The sequence below is a fragment of the Lineus longissimus genome, chromosome 4 (assembly GCF_910592395.1).
Source record: "Lineus longissimus chromosome 4, tnLinLong1.2, whole genome shotgun sequence".
Lineage (NCBI taxonomy): Eukaryota > Metazoa > Nemertea > Pilidiophora > Heteronemertea > Lineidae > Lineus > Lineus longissimus.
The window spans coordinates 6,675,834-6,699,857 of NC_088311.1; the positions used below are offsets into that span (position 1 = coordinate 6,675,834).

At 37.6% G+C, this 24,024-nt stretch overlaps 1 protein-coding gene across 8 annotated transcripts in view; it reads left to right on the top strand.

Annotated features, from left to right (window-relative positions):
* LOC135487302 (tyrosine-protein phosphatase Lar-like) overlaps positions 1-24,024 on the top strand; it is a 294,416-nt gene that overhangs the window by 224,808 nt on the left and 45,584 nt on the right. For 3 of the 8 annotated variants that reach the window (XM_064770913.1, XM_064770916.1, XM_064770919.1), the window contains 3 exons: positions 2,410-2,520; positions 16,014-16,283; positions 20,779-21,066. In XM_064770913.1, the coding sequence (XP_064626983.1) occupies positions 2,410-2,520; positions 16,014-16,283; positions 20,779-21,066 (669 nt within the window). Of the gene's footprint in view, positions 1-32; positions 48-2,409; positions 2,521-5,035; positions 5,096-9,212; positions 9,250-10,317; positions 10,349-16,013; positions 16,284-20,778; positions 21,067-24,024 lie in introns of those variants that run through there. The other 5 variants (XM_064770911.1, XM_064770914.1, XM_064770915.1 and 2 more) reach the window with 4 other exon arrangements.

The following is a 24,024-nucleotide window of genomic DNA, read 5'->3' on the forward strand; positions in this document are numbered from 1 at the left end:
GGTTTTAAACTCATTGGCACCTCTGATTTCAGTTGCATCAGTCTACAGTGAGTATGTGTGAACAACTGCAGCTGTGATCATTTGCGCAGCTATAAGTCATACTTCAGCTTGGATTTTGCTTTGACATTTCTTGCAATCTCAGCTTGCTGAGTTGCCTTGTAGATTTCAGGGCTCTAGGACCAGCTATCTAAGGGTTATCGGCAGATTGGTGCAGCGACAACTTTTGCTATTCCTGTGGTTCCCCAAGCTACTGCTTCAGGCGTTAAAGCTCCTTGAGCTGGTGCTCCCACCTTGGTTCGTTGCTTTTACTTCTTCATTCAATCGCAACTTCCTTAATTGCTTCTGAGATTTAGTATGAAGACCAAACTCCCTGTAGGTTGAAGTGGTGGCAGTACTGGTTTTCCTGGTGTTTCTCTTCATCGAAATATGGTGTGGCCAGCAGGTTTGGTGTGATAATCTCCTCTTGTGTCAGTTGTAGGTTGGAGTTTGATTCATTGTTGCTGTGGTCTAGCGTGGCATAGACTCGCAGCTAGCGGTCAAGGGTTCCCTCATTCTAACCTCACAGTCGGTGTGAGACTCTAAACAGGTCTCTTTGTCTACTTGCCATACTCCTCCCAGGAGTATAAATGGGTACAAGTCAGATGTGCACAGGTTGTAGCACTGATTGAGCAGCTAATCTTATCTCGTCCTTAGTGATGTCAGACCAGATACCCAAATATTTTGCTTCTGATTATGTCTTTCTCTGTCAGCATCAATAGTGAATTGAACATTTTGTGAAGATACATGTACAGCACCTCTATATAATGTTGGGTCTGTTGTGTCCAAGGCTGTTGCATCACTACTACATGTCTAACTTCTGAAAAGCTGCTTTTGGACCTGTTCTTAAGGAAGGATACATTTTCTTGTGAGCCAGGTTTCTTGTAAGGGTCTCCCATTTGTTCCGATTCTTTTTGGGAGAGTTGGGTGCAATGCAAATTGCTTTTGGATACTGCTTACTGTGACTGTGAACCAAGGGGTTTGTGTACGCCTGCATTCTTGTTGCTACTGCTATAGTCTCGTCTCATCATTAGCACTTGTTTTGACCATTTCCTCGCTACATGGGGTGGTGTACGCCCTTCTGGTCAACTTAGATGGGGATTCGGTGGTTCAGGTGATTACTGGTGAATGTTAGTCTGCTCTGGTTGAGTTGCTTTTGATTTAGTTGTGCGTGTGCAGAAGGCTTACTATGCTTTTATCGTACTGCACTATAATACATGGCATCTCAGTGCAGTTTTGTTTGATGCATTTTACAGCAGCTAAAACCTGTGTCACTGTGTGTCAGGCTTGACCCCTCCCCAAAATGAATGCAGTACGTCCCACAGACATTGATCCGAATTAGAAATTTGCCAGAAATATTTAGACCTAGAGTAAAACACTAGCTTACAGTATCATTTAGAGTGTTCAACCACTGTTAGAATAGTATCTATGTTTTGTGGTCTTTGTCTTTGTACCTCTAGTCTTCCACAGCAAATGTATGTTCTACAATGTACTACGCTTATCGTAGATGAGTGTTGTAGTCTGTACAACGACTAATTTGATATTTTACAAGAATCTTTGTTAAGTGCGGAACATTGTCATAGCCAATGGTTTGTATTCTTCTCTAGTTTTTATTAGAAGAACAAAATAAGTCTAAAGTTTTCTTGATATTTCTGTGCTTGATACTGTGTGAACATGTTTCAGCCAGTTGAAGTCACCCCTCAACTTACCTCAACTGGTCAACACAGTCTTTATTCTCTCTGTGCGACTTACCTTGGCTGTCCATGATATGCCAGTTTTCCAATTGTCTTATCATTTGTTCTGCATGTTTTAGCACCTGTTTATATATTCTGTTGTCCGCTTGTACTCTCCACTAGTGCACCCATTTGAATTTCAAGCTAAACATCAAATAAGCTTATTTCTATCAAAGTTTGATGAAAAACTAGCATGCTATGGCAATGAAACTGCACACTACACAATGTGAAAGTTATCTGACATGTCTAAAAACTACATTGAAATGATGATAATTGCATGAACCACGTATTGCTTGGCTAATACAACATACCCCCATCTTTATTTTTGATTCCAGATTTCATGCCTATGTAGCCTGTCCTTTGGAAATTACTTGTTTGTTCTTCTTTATGTAAGATGTAACATGTAAAGATGAAATTTTGTACTCTCTGTAACCCCAGGCTAAGGTATACACCAAAACCTGAATCGGCATCCCTGACAAAGAATCGACAACTTTCATGAGATTACGATTCATTTGAAACAAATACAAAGGCAACTATGAATTGAAGCTGAACTGCCATATCACCATGTGTGTTCCTATCACAGGTTTATGGACGTTGTCGGCTGGTCACATCTACTAAAATCACACTCTTCTTTTTCCAGGCTCGTTGCAGATCGAGAAAAGTCAAGAATCGGACGAAGGCCGTTATGAGTGCGTAGCGGAGAATAACGCAGGTGTCTCATATTCATACGTGGCTAACCTTTACGTTCGAGGTAGGTGTCCCTCTGGTCACATGACTTGGCTGATGGATTTTCGTCATTTTTTGTCTTCAATGTTTTTCTATTCTTTCTACGAGCACCTCTTGTATCAACCTCTGCAGAAGGAAATTTGTCTCAACCTTGTCCCTGGCGATTGTGTGTCTCAGCTAATACTGGATGCAAGTTTGGATTTCAGCTACATGTACAATCGTAAACCTCAATTCTTTGTCCATGATTCTCTCAAAACCATTACTTAAACTTCGTGGTACCAAGGCTATTATGTTTTAGCATTTCCACATGCAGTGTTACTCCAGTTTGGTTTACTGACAGAACAGTAATCACCAGCCGTGAGAAAAAAACCCATTTCATACAGAGCTGGTATTGCAAACAGTTCTACTTTTGTGAAATATGAGTTACTGAAACCCATAGCAATTTTTTCTAGGTGTTTACCAGCAAAAGCCATTATCCAGCAAGAATCACACCGAAATATCCTTAACTGAGCGTTCCCCCGATAATCTGCAAAAATATTTTTGGCTCTCTTGGCTCTTAATAAACAATAGTTTTCCATTATTAAACAAAAGGAAAATTGATTAAATGTTCTTTTCATTGTATTCTCAAATGTATTACTTGTGGATATCATATTGCTGAGAAATTTCGTTGAGCGCCCACAAATCTGTTTTATCACTGGCTTTCAGCATCTTCTGCTCCGAAGCATGTATATAACATTTCTTATTTATTCCATTTTTAAAAAGATGATTATTGCATTTGTGAAGCGTCTGCTAATAGTTGTTAAGAATCGATGTGTTCCACAATAAGCTTGCCAGTTTTCCATTATAAATTTTCCCTTTGTGCTAGTGCTAGTGCTAGTGCTAGTGGTTCATATTTGTAACACAACCAGTGAAGGCTTTCCCCTTGAATATCGTATTTTTCTCTATGAACAAGATATCTCGTTCTGCAGAGGTTGGTCTTTCACTGTGATTATAAATGTTAAATGTTCTTAAATTCACTCTTTTACATTCTGTCCTGCCATTGACAGTTCCAGCAATTCATTTTCAGTGCACTTTTCACTGAATTTTTTTAATCTTGATTGCTTTCAAGCTTCGTATATGCAGCTTCGCCAAGGCTGATAAGTCTCAGAGACACAATTTAGATGAAGAAAAAAAAGTGCCATACTCAACTTAATTTGAAAATAACTCTGTATTGGAATCCGTCTTCAATCCTATTTGCAGAAGTTTGCCAGAATATTCTCCTTCTTCTTATAAACTGCCCTCTTCGGCATTTTCTTGTAAATTTCACCCAAAGGGGTGCTGTTTAAAACATATGGAAACCGAATCATATTTTTTGATTTCTTGCACCTTGATATCGGTCATAGTGACAACTTTCATCTGTTATTCACTCCTTTCAAAATGGCGTCAATGGTCCCTCCACAGTGGCCCTTCTTTTATTTACAACCTGATTTTAAGTACAAACCAAAGACCACACCCTAATGGTTTGGGCTGTACATTTTCCCACTGTCGTCACCATGGGCTGAATACCTTAACGGGAAGTCTTTCCATACTTTAGTTAAGCAGCCATCTTTGGTCCTCATTTGACAGCAGAGACACATGTATCTTTAAAACTATTATACAAATTTATTTGCTTTAACTGTCAATTTATTGCAGGAAGTGCATAGTGTCTAAATGTTTGATATTTGTACAACTTTTATATGTGCTCATTGTCGTTTATTGCATTCTTACTTGTTTGCTGGTGAAAAGCAAAACCCTTGAAACGACTAGGTAAAGTGGTACAATTATAGCCAATACAGACAACAGCTGGCAGTACACTATAACAGTGTACATTAATGCACAGAGAGTGAGTACTGTGGCTAAATTTGTACCACATTACCTTATCCTGGGATGAAAAAGTATATCAGGGATACCTGATAAATTCGTTAAAGATTTTATGCATCCAAGATTCTTTCTTGGATGTATTTGTTTACCTAGGGTATTGGTGTTTTACTGGCATTGTATAGTAATTGTCTATTGTTTGGTTTTGAACAGCACACACTGAAACGTCTCTCGTTCTCCCTGGTATAACCCTTCTGTTCCCTTCTTTTCCTCTTTGAAGTTAAAGCTTAAAATCAATCTCAAACTGGTTTTTGTTAAATTCTGTCAAATTTTCAAAATGGTCATTGCTTTTAACAACTTAGGTTTCTCTATGAACATTTGCTGTATCCAAGTTTGGTTTAATTGGTTATTGCTTATAAGAAATCTTCAATATGGTTATTGCTTCAAAAGATTTGGTCAGGATTGTCTGATCTTAGGTTAATATGGAAATTGGTATTCCTTATACCAAATTCCCTTGGAGAGATTTGCTTCCAAACTCTCAAGTTTGATCAAATTAGGAGTAGAGGATGTAACAAAAACTACTGTGTCTTTCTCGACGAGTTCTTCTATCTATACTGAACTGGTTCCTTTCTCTAACCAGCACATTTCACAGCCAAGCTGTGTCCATGTCTCTCCTCTGACTTGCATATTTCTTTCTTTTCTAGACAAACCCGTTATCTTCAAACCAATTATTAGATATTTACGATTAAAAAGAGAAAAAGATGGTAAAAATTCCATAAGTGTTTAGAGGGCATTGGAAATAAACCTGATCTTTAATAGACTGCACCAAGCTAACCTTTGCACCCTTAGGTAACGTAATGGGTAAATCTAATATGTGTAATGGAAGAGGCCATTTCAAGGTTGAAGGGGTGACCTCTAACAGTAATATGGTAGCTCTGCTGACTCTCACACCAAGGTGTCTGCTCTGCCGATATGTAACTTTATGTCCTATTGCTGCCCTTGCTGTTGTTGCCATGGCAACTGTTGAAACGACCAATAGAAATGCATGATTATGACCTTTGAACTGACTTTCACCGAATGTATTTGATATCTCACTTATTGTGAGATCTTTATAGAGAAACGCATATGAAAACAGTTTTCAAGAGTTTGTGAAAAGGAACACCAGCTATAAGTTTGGCCATATATCAACACCAGTATATCATAACATTTGTCATACTCAGTCATGTTAGACTCCTCAAACACAGAGCCACATATTTTTTGTTTGAGTTGTCTTTTACCATCAAAAAAGGCTTTATCATGCATTTCTGCTTGGCCGAACGAGTCAACAGTCACTGCTATCGCTTATAATCGCCTTGATTGATGAACGTGGAATTATGGGTATAAATCATCTCATCAGGAATTCTGAATATAATATAAACATTAAGAGAATTAGGCTCAAGAAAATGGTTATCAAAAAAAAAGTTAGGAAGTTTTTTCCACCAAAGGAATTGTGTCTGTTGATTTCATTTGGTATTAGATAGATATAAAGTAGTTTTAATCAAATTCAAAAGTGTTAAGTTACCCAAAACAAAAAATGTTTCGTGTCAATGTGAAATGCAACTGAACTGGTCCAATCCGGTTTTCCCTCAGTAAAACTTTCAAAAACCTTCAACTTTCTGAAAGGTTTCATTATTTGTAGGAAAGTAGTGTAGACCACGGCAGAAATTTAACTACAATACTCTTTGAGATGTTGGACCATTTTACCGCCATGCGATTTAAGGAATTGATATCGAACCTGGGTTATTGGTTGTCTCACCAAACATTGAAATGGTGGAGCTAAAATGTTGGTCAAAACCAAGGCGGCAGTTGAGGTTTGGGGTGGACGACAGCTTCAACTGAGTCCTGTTTGGTCTGACAACCAATACCACGAATGAGGTATCAATTCCTATTCTGAAACACCTAATACTGGATATATTTTTGGCGTGATCTGACGAGAATGTGCTTTTGACTCATTTTATACCAACCCAAGAGGTTATCAAACCTCTGTTGTCAAAACGAGGCTAACAAATAATCTACTATGAAAATGAAACATTGTATCACCAAGGTGTTTCAGAATTCACAACCTTCTTTCGCTGCTGCTTCATAGTAACACACTAGCAAACGCTTTGTTTCAAAGATCAGTGTCTTTAAAGAATTTACCTTTCTAGGTTGCATTTGGCCCATCATTTGTTCCTTTAAGGAGTTTTCCACTCCTTTTAGGTTACTTTTCAACTTATTTCAATCAGGCTGTGAAATGTGCTAGGTAAACTGTTGGTCGTCTTATGAACCTTTCTCTACTTATGTTAGAAAGAATTATAACTAAATTCAGCAAATAACAGCCATTTGATGTTAAAAGTAGGTTTTGACCAAAAGCAAATGATGTTTTCTCACAGTCTTTTTGCCCATAATTCCATTGGTGACAGGGTTAATTTCGAAGTGTCCAGATTTTAATATATTAACCTAGCTTTGGTTTAATAGGTTTTAGCTTGCCCCCAGCACTAATGCTTTGAGATAATGCATTTTCTCAAAACACACGCTGATGTGCTGTACATAGACACTGTAACACACACACTTTGGCGACGATGCCTTGCAGCAAGCAGACACCCTAAATCTTCCCCAACAAAAACACATTCTTGTCAAAAGTAAAGTCCCTTGCAGTGTGCAACCTCCATGTTACGCTTCATATGCATTTCGGCTGTCACACAGTTCACAAGCTTAGGCCGAGGTTCTTCAACACAGATCTGCTATTATTGTTTTTTTTTCGAAGATACTTATGAATCTAGCACAGGAGACAGCTGCTTATTAGGTTGGAACTGTGAAAAGTGCAGAAGACAGGCCTATGTAAAAGTGTCTTATTTCATAATCATTGCTTTAAACACAAAACAAGTACTCTAAACATGATTCCTTGTCAGCACAAAAGTCCAAGATGATGATTTCTTGCCAGTATCATTACACATTAATTGGCTGAATTTGCAAATGCATCAACACTTTGGTTGTGGGCCAGAAACGTGAACCAAGTCCAAAACGAACTGAGCATGTTGCTTAAAAGAGAAGACCTGGTCCCATCTTTGAGGTTACTAGTATGACATGGTAATGAACCCCTCTCATTACCTCTGCCCCGGACTCATTAAGTCTAATCTAGCCGATCTGTTATATGGCACGCCTGATTGCATCACTGGGGCCAGGAGATACTCCATACACGACCAGCTCCTTAATTGTCGTATGATTGATTCGACTGATCTCTCCACAGTAGCCATCTTGGGTCCACAGATCGATACCTGGTATCAGAAAACTGCCATTTTTCGGCTGTATGGCTCTGGTCCCTTTCACTCTATTTGACATCAGGAAATTAAAGATCAAGTTATGGGGTCATTAATCGTAAACTTAATCTGAATTTTGGATGCGAGTCTTTGTCGGTTCTGGGATGCGAGCATGGTCTCTGTTCTTGTAACTGCCCAAGCAGAAAATGGAATCGCTATTTTATGGCGGGTAGTGTCAGTGAGGTGACTTGGGACACAACATTAGGCAAACGTCCAAGCATTCTAGAATATCTTCATGTTCCCACAAATTGAAATTGACTCGATATCAGTCTAGTAAGTCATATTCAAAGTGTGTTACTGGCAAAGAAGTAATATGGAGATGGGCATTTAAACCTTGCAAACGAGTGTGACTTGTTATGGTAAACACTTGTCAATTTACACAGACTTGTACACCAAGAGGCTAGGTTAAAATGCATGTTATTATAGCGAGGCTTTGCTGCATCACTTGGCAATGCAACAGTCCTGTACCCCAAGGGATAAACAGCTGATATGCATGTTTATCACATCAAACAAGAATTTGATCCACCACAAATCTTTGAAACCACCAACTTTTCAAAACTTAACAATTGAATGAAACAGCTCATGACACTGGTAGGTCAATTCATTAGACACAACAACATACATGCTACCATAAGTTCATACATTCTTTAACGATACTCTTCAATTGATAATTATTAATTGTAAATTTATCAATTTTTTGGTGAAGGGTATATTCCTGGTCCAGGTGATGTCAATCAAAGTAAATATAACCTTCTCTTATTAAGCGGCATGTTTTCAACCTTGAGGCGGGCGGTTTTCATTGGCTGATTTTAAATTCAAATATTGCTCGGAATGATCCGAATGGCTTACAAACTATCTTGTAATAAATGTACAGTTGCTGCAAAACATGTCCTCAAACGAGAAGTTTGTAAAATATGATATTGACTTGTAAAATAATTCTTGAAAAGTTCTGTGTACATAACTTGTCTCATAATGTAGGGGAAGGGGATTGTGCATCATCAAGGGGCTTGCTACAACCAATATGGCCGTCTTATAGCGACCATCTTGGAATCTGCGAATCTTAAATTTGCATTTGGAACTTATGCAAGTTAGTACGGCAATTCATGTCATACATTTTAGTTCAGGATCAGCGCTATATCATTCCGTATCTAAATATCTGTTCCCTTATTGGCTGCCTTGACTTTGAAAACTAAAACTTGATAAACAGGAGGGGTTACTTATAAAACACAACTATCATACTACATCATACAACAAGAAGGTAATACAAGAAGTGATTAAGGTTTAATTTCAAATAATCCTTGCTGTAAATTGGCACTGGACACAAATCATGGCTATTTCTTGCATGCAGCTGGTAAAAAATGGACATTGATTTTACGTTTCACATGGATGTTTCAACCAGGTCAGGAAGTTTCTCAGTCAATTTCCAGGTAACAAGATCCTTGTTGATTTTTCGAAGGTTAAACTCTTGATATAAAAGCATAACTTTACTTCTCTATCATGAATCAAAGGTGAAATAACCAAAGCTCAATTGCGAAAATGGAAAAATAAACATAAAAAGATGCGTGGTAAAGTAGGGCGAGGTAAGTCCTCCAATTTCGACCTTGACCTTTATAGAATGGGTGCTGCACACGGCTGAAAGAAGTCTTCTTTGTTAGACTTGAAAGCCAAAAATCGATGCTTTTGTTCATTAATATTTTTTTGGCCGATAAGTTTCCAAATCCAACAATTGACTGGTTTTCTTTGCGTTTTCAATGAATTATCAATTAGCTAAATGCAATTGTATATAAGATGATTTAAAATCATTTGTTAACGAATGAAGTGTATAAGAAGTAGTTATCAAATTATTGGATTTGGTGGGTCTATGACATGTGCAAGTCTGATTTGAATGGTTTTAGTAGAATTACATCTCAAAACCATTAATTGAATCAAATTGTTTGAGCATGGCATCATCCCTTTTATAAACCTCTTAATTGACATGTCCCCAGTTAATGCAAAGTCGACTTTGCCAATCATGAACAAACGACCCAAATTAAACATTTGCCTTGAAAGTTGCATGACTTGAAATTCCTTTTTTGACTACATTGTATAAAGAATTTTTCAGTATATTTGGTTAAACTTACTACCTTAAAAGATAGCATGCGATGTTGGAAGAGAATCACACTTTTTTTGTTATAAACTGCATGAGAGGTCTCCATCATACCTAGCTCTTTGCTGCGGAAAAACCCCACGAACTTATTGTAAAAATCAAATGAGCAAGATGAGCAATTCTTCGAATGTATGAAAATGATAAACGCCAATAAAATCTCAAATCATTAAATGTAAATTCAATCAAAAGATCAGTAAAACTATGTAACATCTTTGCACTGCAGGTCCTATTAAACCCTTCACACTGTTTTCTTCACCATCCACGAAACCTCTGTTCAATGAAATTTGTCGCTACAAAGACAAAAGATGATTTGATGGACTCTCTCTCTATTCTTGCCCATTCAACAGCCCTTATTTCTCTTTCTTTAACTTCTTCTGGAATATCCAACGCCCAATACCCGGGCGCTGACACCCCTGATTGTACTGTTATGAAATGTATGGCAATTCATGATATGTTATTGAACGATCATTTGGTTTCCTTCGTTTACTTTTTAGACAAAAAACAAATTTCTTTGTACTGGCATCTCATGACAGGTAACCGGCTTGCATCTGTATGAGCGTGTCTCCACCGAATTCAAGTTCAATTTGCAATGTCCCGGCATGCGTTATAATTGACCCCATAGTATAACACACAGCGTAGAAATAGCAGAAAGCGTACTAACTTTTTTTGGTGGTCGTTTCGGATACAAATGGGCAATGTTGGGATTAACAAGTGTTCTTTCAATGCTTAGCTGGATATCTTGATTGAAAGAAATCAACTTATAATGATGGGAAATACGTTTGATGTCCTTTCCTTTATTACTTACTATTCGTTGTAAGGTTTCATTAAAACCATAATAATACCATTGCCCCTAGCAATCAACGTTCCCGTTTGTGTCCAAAATGCATCCACTAATTATTTCCCTCACATATCCAGCAACAGAACAAAGGCGATATTATCCTATGGTACTACGCTTTTCAAATGACCATATGCAGTTCCTCTTGAGATGTAGCAACTAGATAAGGGTTGTTGAATTTGGAGTGAACAGCAATGTGTTAAAGAAACTGTTTTGACGAGAAAATAATTCAATAATGTTATCAGGGTGAATGTAAAGAAGAAAACGTGGCTTCACGATGGAATGACTGACATTTTGTGGATTTTTAATGGAATGACAGACATTTTGTTAGCATTTGGCAGTTAGGGGGGCCCCTTCCTGAAGATTTTTGCGGAGACACGTGATAGTTGATATTTCACTGGAGCCACGACTCTTTAGCACAATCAGTAGCCTTGGTCACCTTGCAGCTGACTTCCTCTCAATTTTGGCTATCATAGTGCGTGGGTCCACTTGGTGCCAACACCGGCTGCCCTATGGCGACATGTGTCCGGGGAATAGCCTACTGATCTGATTGATTATTAATGGGTTTTGCCATTTCTCCTGGATCAATTAAGCAAAGTGGATTGACATTCCATCTTGTGCCAGCCCTAAAAAGGGGGCCACCTCATTTGGTATCTGATGAACGCCAAAACATTGTAATAACTGTTCTTTGAGCAGGTGACCGAGGCTGAGTATAATCGATGTCCATTTACCATAAAGGTGAATCCAAAGACACTCCTCTCACTTCACATTGGTTGATCCACCTTCTCCCTTGACTGTAGTTGACTGACCCAGGGCCCTTTTTTGCTGATTTAAGTCAAAGTATCTTCAGTAGAAATTTTGTGAATCGATAATGGAGATAAAGTCTTATTGTTAGAGCAGTTGGTGTTAGGGTTCACATTTGACTTGAGACACTCCTCAAGAAGATAGAATAATTTCTGGTGCAAGGGCATGATTGGGAAATCCATGTTAGATTGCACTGCACTGTGGTCTTGAAAGATTTTTGTACACTCTCAACAACTGGAACTAAAGTGAGTTTGTGACACTTAAAAAGCTAAAAATGTAACATGTTTTCTCATTTTTCTACTGAATTGCAACAAAAACCTTGATTTAACTGATTCAGTGTGTGCCTGGACTGACATTCATCCGTTGTGGTTTACCACATCTGGAAACGGAGGTCTGGTTGTTCATTTTGCATGAGATGTCATTGTCTTCGTGGACTTAGGGCCACAAATGGAACCCGAGGTCGAGATGTTTGTCTGGCCTGAAGGCGAGATCCTGCCTTGAAGGTATCAGTTATCACGCTTTTACCACTATTCCTTTGGAAACAGATATCTTTAATGTAAAACTGGCTGAAATGTGACTTCTGTCTGGACGGCGCTTTGAAGTCATCCATTGTTGATGATGACTCGTTACCAACTGCCGGAATAGTGTTTGTCTGTAATTCAGGCGAGTTGAGGTCATTTTGCTATAATGAAATATTTCCTCATCCCTGATGTTTAACTTGTCTGTCCGTTACCAGTGAGATCAGTTTATATATTGATCTCCAGGAAATTTAAAGTCCTGTCAGTGTTAGTTTAGTCAACAACAATCTTGAAATTTAATGGCCTTTTACTCTAGTGAGTACAAAGCTTTTGCATGGGCATGGTGTGTCAAACAAAATATCAAAGCAGCAATGCTAAAATGTCTACTAATATAGGCTTGCATGTGAAATATGATTGAATTAAACTTAGGATTAGAAATAGTGATGGAACATGGAAGTCCTCTTATGAAGCTAGGTATCCATGGTGGGCTGAGATGAAACAACTCAGTTCTACATACTGCTTCCCAATAGTAGTAATTCTCATTCATGGAGATTCCCTTCAGCAAAAGACAAATGGAACAAGTTTAGTCGATAAGCGATGATTTCATAACCATACCATAACAGTGACTTCGCATGTTGTGTCCTCTTGCTTATGACTTGGTCAATTCCAGTGATTTAATTTGCTGACTTGCTAAATTTGTTCTGCTGTTGCCTTTTTTGTCATCGCTGGGTAAAATCTTTCCAATCTACCTAATTGTTGTCAAGAGTGTATATTTGGTGTCAGTATACATACATTTTAGCTGACCTGGTGTGTAATATGTCCATGATTTTTCCACATTTAGGGAACTTTACGAGAGAAACACAGAACCTTGCCCTGATATTTGAGTGTAGACTAATGTCCTGTTCTAACCCATCTTATCGAGGAACCACGGGATGAAGCAAATTCTGACAAGTAACTCAAAACAGGTTATGAGGAGCATAAACTATTCAGTAGAGAATATATAAGTTAATCTGATTGGTATTGGAGTACTATTTACAGCTGGTATTAGCACTCTCTACAACTTCTCACTTGTGTCAAAGAGTGTTTCGTCAGACTCGAGCAAGATTACTTGAAAATGTTTCCACTTACTCGACCGAGGTTATATTCCTACAGAAACTTTTCATTGATATCACGATGTAGCCACCTCACTGGTAGAAATATGTTCCACTAAGGTTTTCATTCAAGGCATCCCAGATTCATAATAACTTGTCCACGTTTACAAATTTAATCAAAAGCCCTAGAATCTGTCTTGTGTTTAATGTCGAGTTCAATCCAATTTCTTACATGCACTTGTTCATCCTCTTGCTGGTGGATTAGACTAACCCACAATAATTTCAAACGTACGTGTAGATGAACAATTTCATTATGTCTGTGGTTTAGTAGATTTTGATGCTGTAGGTGTAGACAGATTCAAAATTAACCAACTTTGTCCTATTTGGTTTTTGCACATTTTGCATCTTTGTCCAAATCATGCAGAACCAAAATGATATAATCTCAGCAATTGTCAATGTTGGTGCTTCTGGATAATATTCTGTTAAGTCAACTCCATCAGAAGTGGCACTAGTAATTTGGCCAACGATAGCTGAATGTTTCCGTAATCAGGTTTTAAGTTAGGGGGGTGCGATGACTCGAGGAAGATTTTTTGGCCTAACTGGAGTAATATCCTCGGATTTGCGAAAACTGCATGGTCATTGTTGGTCAATTTTGAATTTGTTTAAAGATCCTCTCTAATATTACAGATCCCATAAGATGGACTCCTGGTAAAACAAACACAAACTTTGCATATACATATATATATATATGATTATACTTTATTAAAAACACTTCAAAAACAGATATTCTGCAGTCATTATTTGAGTTCGATTTTCAGTTATTTTTTTGTTACGTAACGTGAATTTACGTAAATTTTCATTACCTATGCTTCCTTTCCAAGAAAAAACTGTTCAATATTTATTCTACCATACCTGCATGTGACTGTTCCCACCTTCAAATTCCACGTGTTTAGCTGATTTATCAATTTAGCATGGCTTTTTTCCGTTGCCGATTTTATGCCAGTTTTCATTTGCAGCTGGCAGTGCTTTGAGTGTCCTCACCCGTGCTTTCACTGACACAGTTCGTTAGCATGGCTTTGACTGAACACTACTACAGACACTAACATAGTGTATGGGAATGCTCATTCCGTCACATGCTATATTCACAAAGAAATGGCACTGCAGAGTTTTTGGTCATGCTTAGTCTGATTGTGACAAAGTATCAAGTACTTCCAGATACTTTGGAATCGGAAGTTTCTGATAAATTATGACTCTTTGTTCAAATGTTGCATTTTCGATGCAAAGTTACCAAAAATGTCTGCGCCATTTCCTTCTGAAAAGCAGTATAGTTTGAGAACCACCAAATTTGTTGGATGATAGTACACCTGGTATTACCTTTATACATGTCATGGAGTAAATTGTCACTGTTGCCATGACGAGTGAAGTTGTTGACTTCATAATAAGCCATTTTGGCAAGCTTAAGCTTTCTTCGTTTTTCAAGGCTCTAGTTATTTTTACCAAATAGCCTTGTAATCAATACAGCTACCAATGTTAGATTCCACATTATTGAAAATTTCTTCAAAAACTTGATACTACTACTATTACTAGAAAATCAAATTCTGGTGAAATCTCAGTGGTCTTTCTCTTATAAATGCTACAGTAATATTTCAGTTCATAGTGGGGCAAACTTTTTTGTACGTAAAGTTGTCTGCATGTTACTTTACAGTCTTCTCCAACGTTGATCAAGGTTGTGACTATGTCTTTTAATCTGATTTATACCCTCAAAGGCATATTATGCTTGTGAAAAGTTGGAGAAGGCTGTAGTCAAAGTTAATGATATTATCATTATTATTAGTAACTTGTCATCACTTGTTTGGATTTGGTATTGAAAGCCAACATTAAAAAATATTTGACATTCAGAGCATTATATCATAATAAAACAGTATGGTGCCTTGGAAAATTCTATAACATATGGTGATAGGGGGATACTCAAGAGGAAAGGAAATTTCATGTCACCAACAGGTTTTAGTCTAAAAGAGAGATCAGCGTGGACTGAATTTCATTCAGGGTGTTGAATGATTGATATGAAATTACAAGTGCATGATACTAAAATTCTACTAATGACCAAATTGACTAAAATTATGCTGAAGGCTACTTGCATGTATGTACTAAACAATGAATTGGTTTGATCTCTATTAAAGTAGATGTTATACTTGAAGTAATGTTTAGTGTTAAAAGGGTAAAACTGTCAATTTGTAAGTTATGGACATCTAAAGGTAATCTGCATGTTGAAAGTGTTGAAACTGCATGATTGTTCCCCTTATCTACACATCAAGATCTGATGTAAAAGCCGTTAAATACAAAAGCTATACGTAGTATGGAATGCAAAGCTATATGTCACATTGAATACAAAGCTATACGTCACCTATGAGGAATGGCTAAGACTAATGCCATTTGCATGACAATTCCTTAACACTTTACCATTCCTCATGTGGAGCAATATATCAGTGTCTTCCTTTAAAATCCCTTTGAGTTCTCACTTAATGTTATCCCAATTAAGTATGCCTACCTTGTCGTAAATTTTCAATGTGGTTGGCAAAGATTTTAGTTTACAGAATTTTTTTTCGAAATGGAATGTATTTTTTTAATTTCACTGTATACACAGACACACACTTCCACATGAACATATGTTACAAAAATTTAACTGTCCACACAAACATTATTACATCCTGATTTCTCACTTAGTTTATGGTAAAAGTTCAAAAAGGAGACTTCGTGTTGGCTACAGGACTTCTTGGAACCATCCAAAATGGTGTTCATCTGTAATCAAAGTATCTTGATGCTGACTTTGACGGACCAAGCATATTTTGTAGTCTCCTTCCTTTGAACTTCAACCAGCTAGCCTTGTTGATATTGTTCATTACTTTCCAGCCAACAGCCTGAATCATTAGTCTCCATTTTGTTTTTTCAGTGCGGAGAGTTCCACCTCACTTTTCAATCCCTCCGGAAAGCAGTGAAGTCCTGCCAGGCGGATCAGTCAATCTCACATGTGTTGCTGTCGGCTCGCCAATGCCATATGTAAAATGGCGGAAGGGGGCGCAGGAACTTACACCAGAGGAGAACATACCGATCGGAAAGAATGTCTTGATGTTGACGAATGTGCGGGAATCTGCTAATTACACTTGCGTTGCGTCTAGCGACCTTGGTAATATAGAAGCAGTAGCCCAAGTCAAGGTTAAAGGTAATGATTGTGATGTAGCGCTTCTCGTTTCTCTAATGCCGCAAACTCACTATATGCGACTCAGTAAAGTAATTCAAATAAGTTAGGTTAAGTTAGAATCGGCCGAAATTGATCAATTGATATTTATCTTATTCTGGTTAGATTTTAAAAGAAAGATGATAAAATCGAAACTTTGAGTACTGGTTTGAATATCAGGTAAGTCAAAATATAAAAATTACTGATCAGATAGTAAAATAAGCACAATTTGGATATTCGCTCATTAAAATCAAAGCTTCTTCGAGTTCTGATTTTGCTTTGAGAACGTTATGTGTGCTACCGATTTGTTCACATTGGATTCAAAATTTTCTTAAAAAACACAAAAATCATGATGATATTTTTTGTATCAACCGACCAGAATATCATAAATGTCTTTGTTACTTACAATTTTTGTGCCGTAGTTGCCAACTGCTCTAGTAAATTAGAGTTCCATGTGCTCTCCTCAGAGGGCGCCAACTATCAAGTAGTGTCTCAACAGTAATGAGTGTGTGCATTAGGCAACTAGGCTATCAATGAGTGTTAGACTATAATCTATCAGATATGGTGTCTGCTGTCAACAAATATAAGTTCGATGTTGTCATAGATGTCATAGCAGAAAAATCATCGAAAAACTCAAAAGAAAATGGTGTGTGATTTTGTCATACGATTTGTGGTTTCGATGGTCAAGTTATGAATTGCCACGATGAAAACTTTCTGTATATGTTAGATGTTTGTTGTGAAGGTACCAGCCGTCTGCTTCAAGCATTCACGGCAGACGTATCAACCAAAACAAAACAAAGCATACAAAGAGATAAGTTGCTTCAACAGCCAAGACAGCCATTCTCCAATAGCATAGATTGGTGTCTTTTATGCCGTATGTAGTTACACTGAGGACCTTGTTGTTGAAGATTTAAGAAGCTTTGCAGCTGAAGTTTTTGGATTCGGTACAAATTCCCTTGAGTAAGATAGAAACTGGCAGTCTGTGCTATTGGAGAATGTTCGTGTACTGCAAATGCATTGATTGTCTCATTGTAGCACAACTAATCAGCCATTTCATTACAGTAACTGTGACACTCTAGTGCTGCATTTATCCTGATATCTGCAAAAAAGCAATTTGATTCAACCTACCCTCCTGTATCCATTACACACAATCCCGATAATTTTATTTTGAACCCTCGTTAAGTTAAACAAAACAACTGATATCTGATTTGCTTCAAGTAATTTAGGATGATTCCTATGTCCTAGATTAGTAACCGCATCCGGTTAAAGGGCATGTGAGAATACGTTCAAAACTGGGTCACATGTTGAGTTCTCCTCAAGAAATAAGTCTTGCACACATGCATGTTCCTTTTTCTCTCCCTTTCTCTTTTCGAAAATTTGAAATGTGAATGCGAGCGGATTGCTGCATATTGGCATGAATGTCATGGAGAATGATGCCCAGCACAGGGACACTTCGCCAATCTACAGCCTCTCATTCTTCAACTGTATTTTTCACACCTCAGACATGCAAACATCAAGCCGATGCGTCTTCCCCAAGAAGACTGCGTCAAGCATGTGCTCAAATGGTGCATGTTGTCTAGATGTTGTGGCCATTCGTTCTTGTTAAGTTTATTGTATATATGAATATTTTGTACAGTTTCTCATCCATTTTCTTGCAATTATTCATGGCCATGACTTGTATTGCCGTAGCTTTTGTCATTGGTGCTGAGATGATAGGGGTCCGTTTGACGTTGCTCCCTGCCTAACGAGTTTAGCCCCCCAAAATATTCCCAAATTTAGATAAAAGCAAATAAAGTTGGCCATATACCTACCTACCTATACATTATTATACCGTCAAATCGTAGTTCCTGATATAAAGCAGTCAACAGGTCTTAACCAAACCCAAACTATGAAAGAAATGAAAGCTAGCAGTGTTTGTGATGTCATCCTGAGAACCACTATCTTCAAGACTCCAACTGTTAGTTGTGGAAAAGATGGGCTAATTCGACCTAAATCCCAGATCCAAAATAATTGTAACATTGACTTGTATTGGGGAAGATTAAAGCATTAGTGGTATTAGGTTGGCAGTGTTACTTTTATTAATGAAGCCTCCTCGCAATGATGTAATCATTTGCCAAGAAGGTAATGCAGTCAGCCAACTCCAGTAATGAATAAAAGGATGAACAGTACTGTCTTGTGGCAGAATAAAACGTTATTGTGAGTCGGTCTGCTCCTGTCCTGCACCCCCAACCCACAGCAACCTAATCCAAATGGTAGTAATAGTGAATAAAGTATCAAAGTGAAAGAAATTCCTCCCCACCCATCCCCAGATTCAGGTGTATTATTGGAGCTCTAAGTTCACATTGCCCTGTAATGAATTGCGTTGACCAAGTTGCTGTCTATGGCACACGTCGGTCACCTTGACATCTAACACTAGCATAAAAGGTAAGCTTTCATCTCACCACCGGTTAGTCTCGTACGCCCTATGACACATGTGTCTCGGGGTCATTATAATCTTACTGTGGAGGTGGTGGTCTCTAACACTAATACACTCTTTCCGTACCACTAATCTGATTAGGTATGGGGGCACCAAGGGGATGGGTCCAAAAGATTCACAATACATGTAAGAATGGTCAATTCGCCAAAGAACAAATCGGATTCTGAGGAAAAAACACTGTCGCTCCCCATGTTCAGGTAAAGAAATGTCAGAGGACTTAAATTGGAAACAAAAAGGCTAATATTGTTTGTTGGTCTTAAAACGTTGAAGTATGATTTAGATAAAAAAGATGTGTGGTTTAATCTCAATAGTTATTCAAAATAGATGGATGTATAAGATTCAGATAAAAAAGTCTTTGTTTATAAGCCTCAATCGTTAATTGCAATAAATCGATGAATCTGATTTAGATAAAAATGAGGTTAGGTTTATCGATGGCCATAAATCTATTTATATAATTCAGATAGAAAAGAGATATGGTTTAGCCTCAATGATTAATGGCAATAAATTGATGTATAAGATTTAGATCAAAAACAGCCTCAATGCTTAATGGCAATAAATCAATGAATATGATTTAGATAAAGAAAAGAGGCCTAGTTTAGCCTCAATGATCAATGGCGATAAATCAATGAATATGATTTAGATAAAGAAAAGAGGCCTAGTTTAGCCTCAATGATCAATGGCGATAAATCAATGTATAAGATTTAGCTGAACAAGAGGCCTAGTTTAGCCTCAATGATCAATGGCGATAAATCCATGTATAAGATTTACATGAAGAAGAGGCCTAGTTTAGCCTCAATGATCAATGGCGATAAATCAATGTATAAGATTTTGATGAAAAAGAGGTATGGTTTAGCCTCAATGCTTAAAGACAATAAATCAATGTATGATTTAGGTAAAACGGGAATTTTAAGTGTTCGAGTGTTTCACTTTATTTGTTTCCTCCTCTATATGAAAACTTATGATGTTATTCCAAGCTTCAAACCATAATGATTTACATCCCTCAAACCAGAATGGTGTTTACATACATGTAATGATTTGATTGACCATTCTTAGATTGTTGTCCTTCTTTAGTGTGTCTCTTATGCAAAGCAGTTGTTTCTTCATGACTTCTGATGAAACCATTTTTCTCAAAATACCAGCGTTCAATTTGTAAATATTATTCTTTTACAGTTTTCTTAAGCTGTGCCAAACTATCAACATAAAAATACCTGTTTTGTCGGAATATCCGACCATAAGCAATTCTTCTGCTTGTCAAGTTTTCTAGGTACCGTGTTGAAAACAAGCGGAAACTTGGAATACGTATAAAAATGGCTGTGTTAGTGCAAATGGACATGGAGTGTTATTGAAGTAATTGCCATGACTTCAAATTTGATTGATACCTTTTATTTGGTAATGGCTGGAATTTTTTTGTCAATTTGCGTCCTTAGCAGATGTAATAGTTGCTGAGTGATGCAGGCAATTTGATGGCCATTTGCTAAGTTGGACAGTCTGAGCAACATTAGCGTGCCTGAATTGACAACAGAAGAACAAAACACGCTGTGTTTGTCGATCTGGTCTAAAAAGTTAGAGAAATGTTAGTATTTTGGCCTTCAAGTCCATTTCTAAATGATCAAATGTGCTTTGTGCTTCGATTGGTTGTTTAGACCGATTCCTGTCTGCTATCCAGATTTTCCCAATTCCTCACCCAAGAGTTCACTTCTCAGTGTGTTTTGTGGGACATGGTTCACAGAGTTTCTGTCAATACATCCAATAAAACCACTTTCAGTTCACCCGTCTAAAATATCAGTGGGTTACTGACAATATTTTAGAATATTTTGATGATTTGAACCGAGTTGGGAAAAAATTAATCAAAAATGTTTGAAATTCTAAATTTTCATCAGCGCTTCTAACGTGGTAAAGACTTTGCAAATGGATGGCTCTGCCCCCTGGTGCCCTAATAGGAAGCATGCCTATAGGACCGTCAACTGATAACAACCTATGGCCATAACTCTTCTTCTGCTTCAGCTTTGCCAAAACCGCCCATAAATCTAGTTACTTCTGAAGTCACCCCAACTTCTGTCAAACTGACCTGGAGTTCCGGGAACACTGATCCTGTGGAGAGTTTTATTATCGAATACAAGCGCAAGTATAAAGAGGGAGCCACTTATACTCAGGTGTCGAATATCCAAGACATGGAGTACGTTATTCGGCAGTTGCAAGCGTACACTGTCTATGAGTTGCGGGTTGTTGCCGTCAATAACATCGGTCGTGGCATCGAAAGTAGCCCAACTGAAGTAACAACTGGAGAAATGCGTTAGTACCCTGTAGAATTGTCTTGTGTTGTCCCCTACATGTAAATGCTAAATAATGTGTGCAGTTCGTTCACTGGCAAAGGCAAATGAAATAATATAGGAATGTCGAAAAAAAATTGAGGGGGTCCAAAATCATCAAAATTCATTCATGTCATACCATGTGTAATGTTGTATTCTGTCACCTATGTACCATTGTCATGTTTTGTCTGGACGCAGTGTACCTTTAAGTGTATATATACTTCCTCAATGTCCTTAAGCAATCTGTGCAACATATACTGAAACTATATAAATCTGTCTGACTGCCTGAGACTATATCGAGCTTTTCGAGTCCTTCTCTCTCGGTCTGTCTTACTTCAATAGATTACGTCGTCCTGTGCGATCGATCGAATCTCCTTCTTCTCTCCTCCTACTTCTTCCTATTCTCTGTCCGACAATATCAAACTGCAGTATGTAAGCTTAAGTCCAATGTTGTGCATCATGTTTTTGCTTCATTCAGAATTTCTCATTTGCTTTTGCCAATCCCATAGTAACACTTTTTCCGTGGGGTGTATAATTAAGTTTTGAGGATTAATGAGTTTTTGGTCTGCGAAATTAATGAATTTTTATTTGATAAGTGTTGAAAAATATGAGTCCTCCAGGATCAAGATATTCTCTTGTCTCTCTGTACAAGTAATGTTTCCATAACAAACTGATAATCGTAACAATGAGCTGTAACAATATCTTCTTTTCTGACTTACCGAACTTAATTCGTAACACAGAATAACTTGATTAAGATATAACTTTTTCGTAATTTTTTTGTTTAACATTTACGTAATTTTTTACATGACATGTGCATAATTTTTAATGTCTTTTCGTATGTGTGTACGTATATAATTAATGGTGTGGGTAAAAATTGTTGGTCTGGGTTATCTTTGATTTCTACATTGTAGACATTCATTTTTCGTTGCATTGTGTGGTGAATTTGTAAAGTATTGTGCTTCATCAGCTATAGCTTTATGGGGTCTGCAAAACGCACCGTTTTCGTCCAACAAAGACACCACACACCAACATAGACAATTACACAGCCGACACACACACATCAACATCTCCTCTTTTGCTACTATCCCCACAGCGCCTAACCCGATTCTGATGTATCCCCAAAAGTTACAGCAGCAAGTCACAGTCACAATTTCCAATGCTCGCACCTGATAGTGATTCACTGTAGAGCACTTTCGCACTGAAACATTTAGGGCCATATTTTGGTGGTTCACTCAGAAATTATGTACAGTAGACACACGTAACTATTGCTCTTTGAGACTGCAAGGATGGAAAATGATTTGGTTTCTTAGTATGGATCATTACCATTGAAATTAAACCATTTTGAAGAGTGTTTTTTTCTCACTCAGTTTTAGGACAAATTTAAGATTGACAAAAGGTTTATGGACCACAGTAAATCTCGGGAAGAACCTCAAGCAATACACATCTTTGGTACTCGGGACACAAGCGAAGTTAACTTGCAACCCATTACTCCTGCATTTTCGCTGATAAGTGGTGCAGGTGAAAGAAGGAATTGGTATTGCAGGTAGTGGAAATCATTTAAACAGCTGTGAGGGCTAATCGCACTGTTTGGGCTTGGAAGAAGCTTGCCAGAATAGCATGAACATCTCATGGAAAAAAGATATTTTGACCACCATGGATAAAGGAAATATATTTCGTATTTCCCGCTATATACTGTGTACAGTCAACATATCAACAGCCAGAAAAGTCTGCCAATACTACCTTTAATAATTTGCTTGATAACTCATGGGCCTTTTAGTGGTAAATGTCATGTGTCAGTTCAAGTAACAGCCTTTCCGTTTGACGCAGCATTTTACTAGAGAAGATGACTTTCATTGTAACAGACAAACGCTCTGAATTATTTTCATGACAGTCTTGTTGGGTAGGATTTACGTTAATGAAATGGTCATGCAACAGGAAATGGACTTCTCTTTTTATGGCTGCAGTGTGTCACTTATTACAAATTGTATGGGAAGTTTCAAACCCCTGTGCCCGAGGGGTTATCCTGATATAAGTTTCTTATTAGCACAAACTGAAAGCACAATTTTCTGCAGTTGAGAAAACTGGATGGGTTTACAGCTAGGGCAATTTGTCATCATATTGCACAGCAAGCACAGATAGGTGACTGAAGGATTAATATCAGCTTAGCTTTGTTATCATGCACCATTTAGCATTCCACCCATAGTGGTAGAGAGCATTATACACCTTAGATGCTTTCAAGAGGAAGAATTCAATAGATGATCACAAGAGATGACAGAAGACCAAGAGGAATGCGTTCCACTTGGCTACTGAGACCTATTGCTTTGCAACACAGTTGATGTACTGTATTTTTTATGTTGTTTAAAGAAACACCACTTCTCTCCCCAGCAATGAAAAGCACAAAATAAAGAGGAAAAGTAAAGTGCTGGACCACATCTTTATCATGAATGATCTGTTTACAACCACTTTGAAGGAATTTTCAATGTAATTCTATAAATCTGTCAAACATTGGTTAACTGGAGTATTCGAATTTCGCATAAATGTTCCGATCATCATTGCGTTTAAGATATTTGAATCTCGCATAAATTTTCCGATTATCGTGGTGTTTCACAAGATCATCCGAATAGTCCTACTAGAGATTTACGTTTAAACTTTGAATTCCGAGGAGATTTTCTGATTATCGAGACATTTAACGAGGTCATGATGAAAGTCCTTCTTTGAGATTTGAATTGAACCGCTGAAGTGGAAGGAGTCCATTTGTTGTTGTGGTAATGATTATTATTATCAGCAATCTAAAATGTTCACAAGTCAGCACAAATGAGCTTCTTGTAAGTGAGATATTGTCGCTTAGACCTGTCTTTCTAAGAACTCTTGGCTGTTGCAACATATATTTTAACTCTCTTACATAATACATGTGGTGTAAACTCAGTGTGGCTTGCTGTCC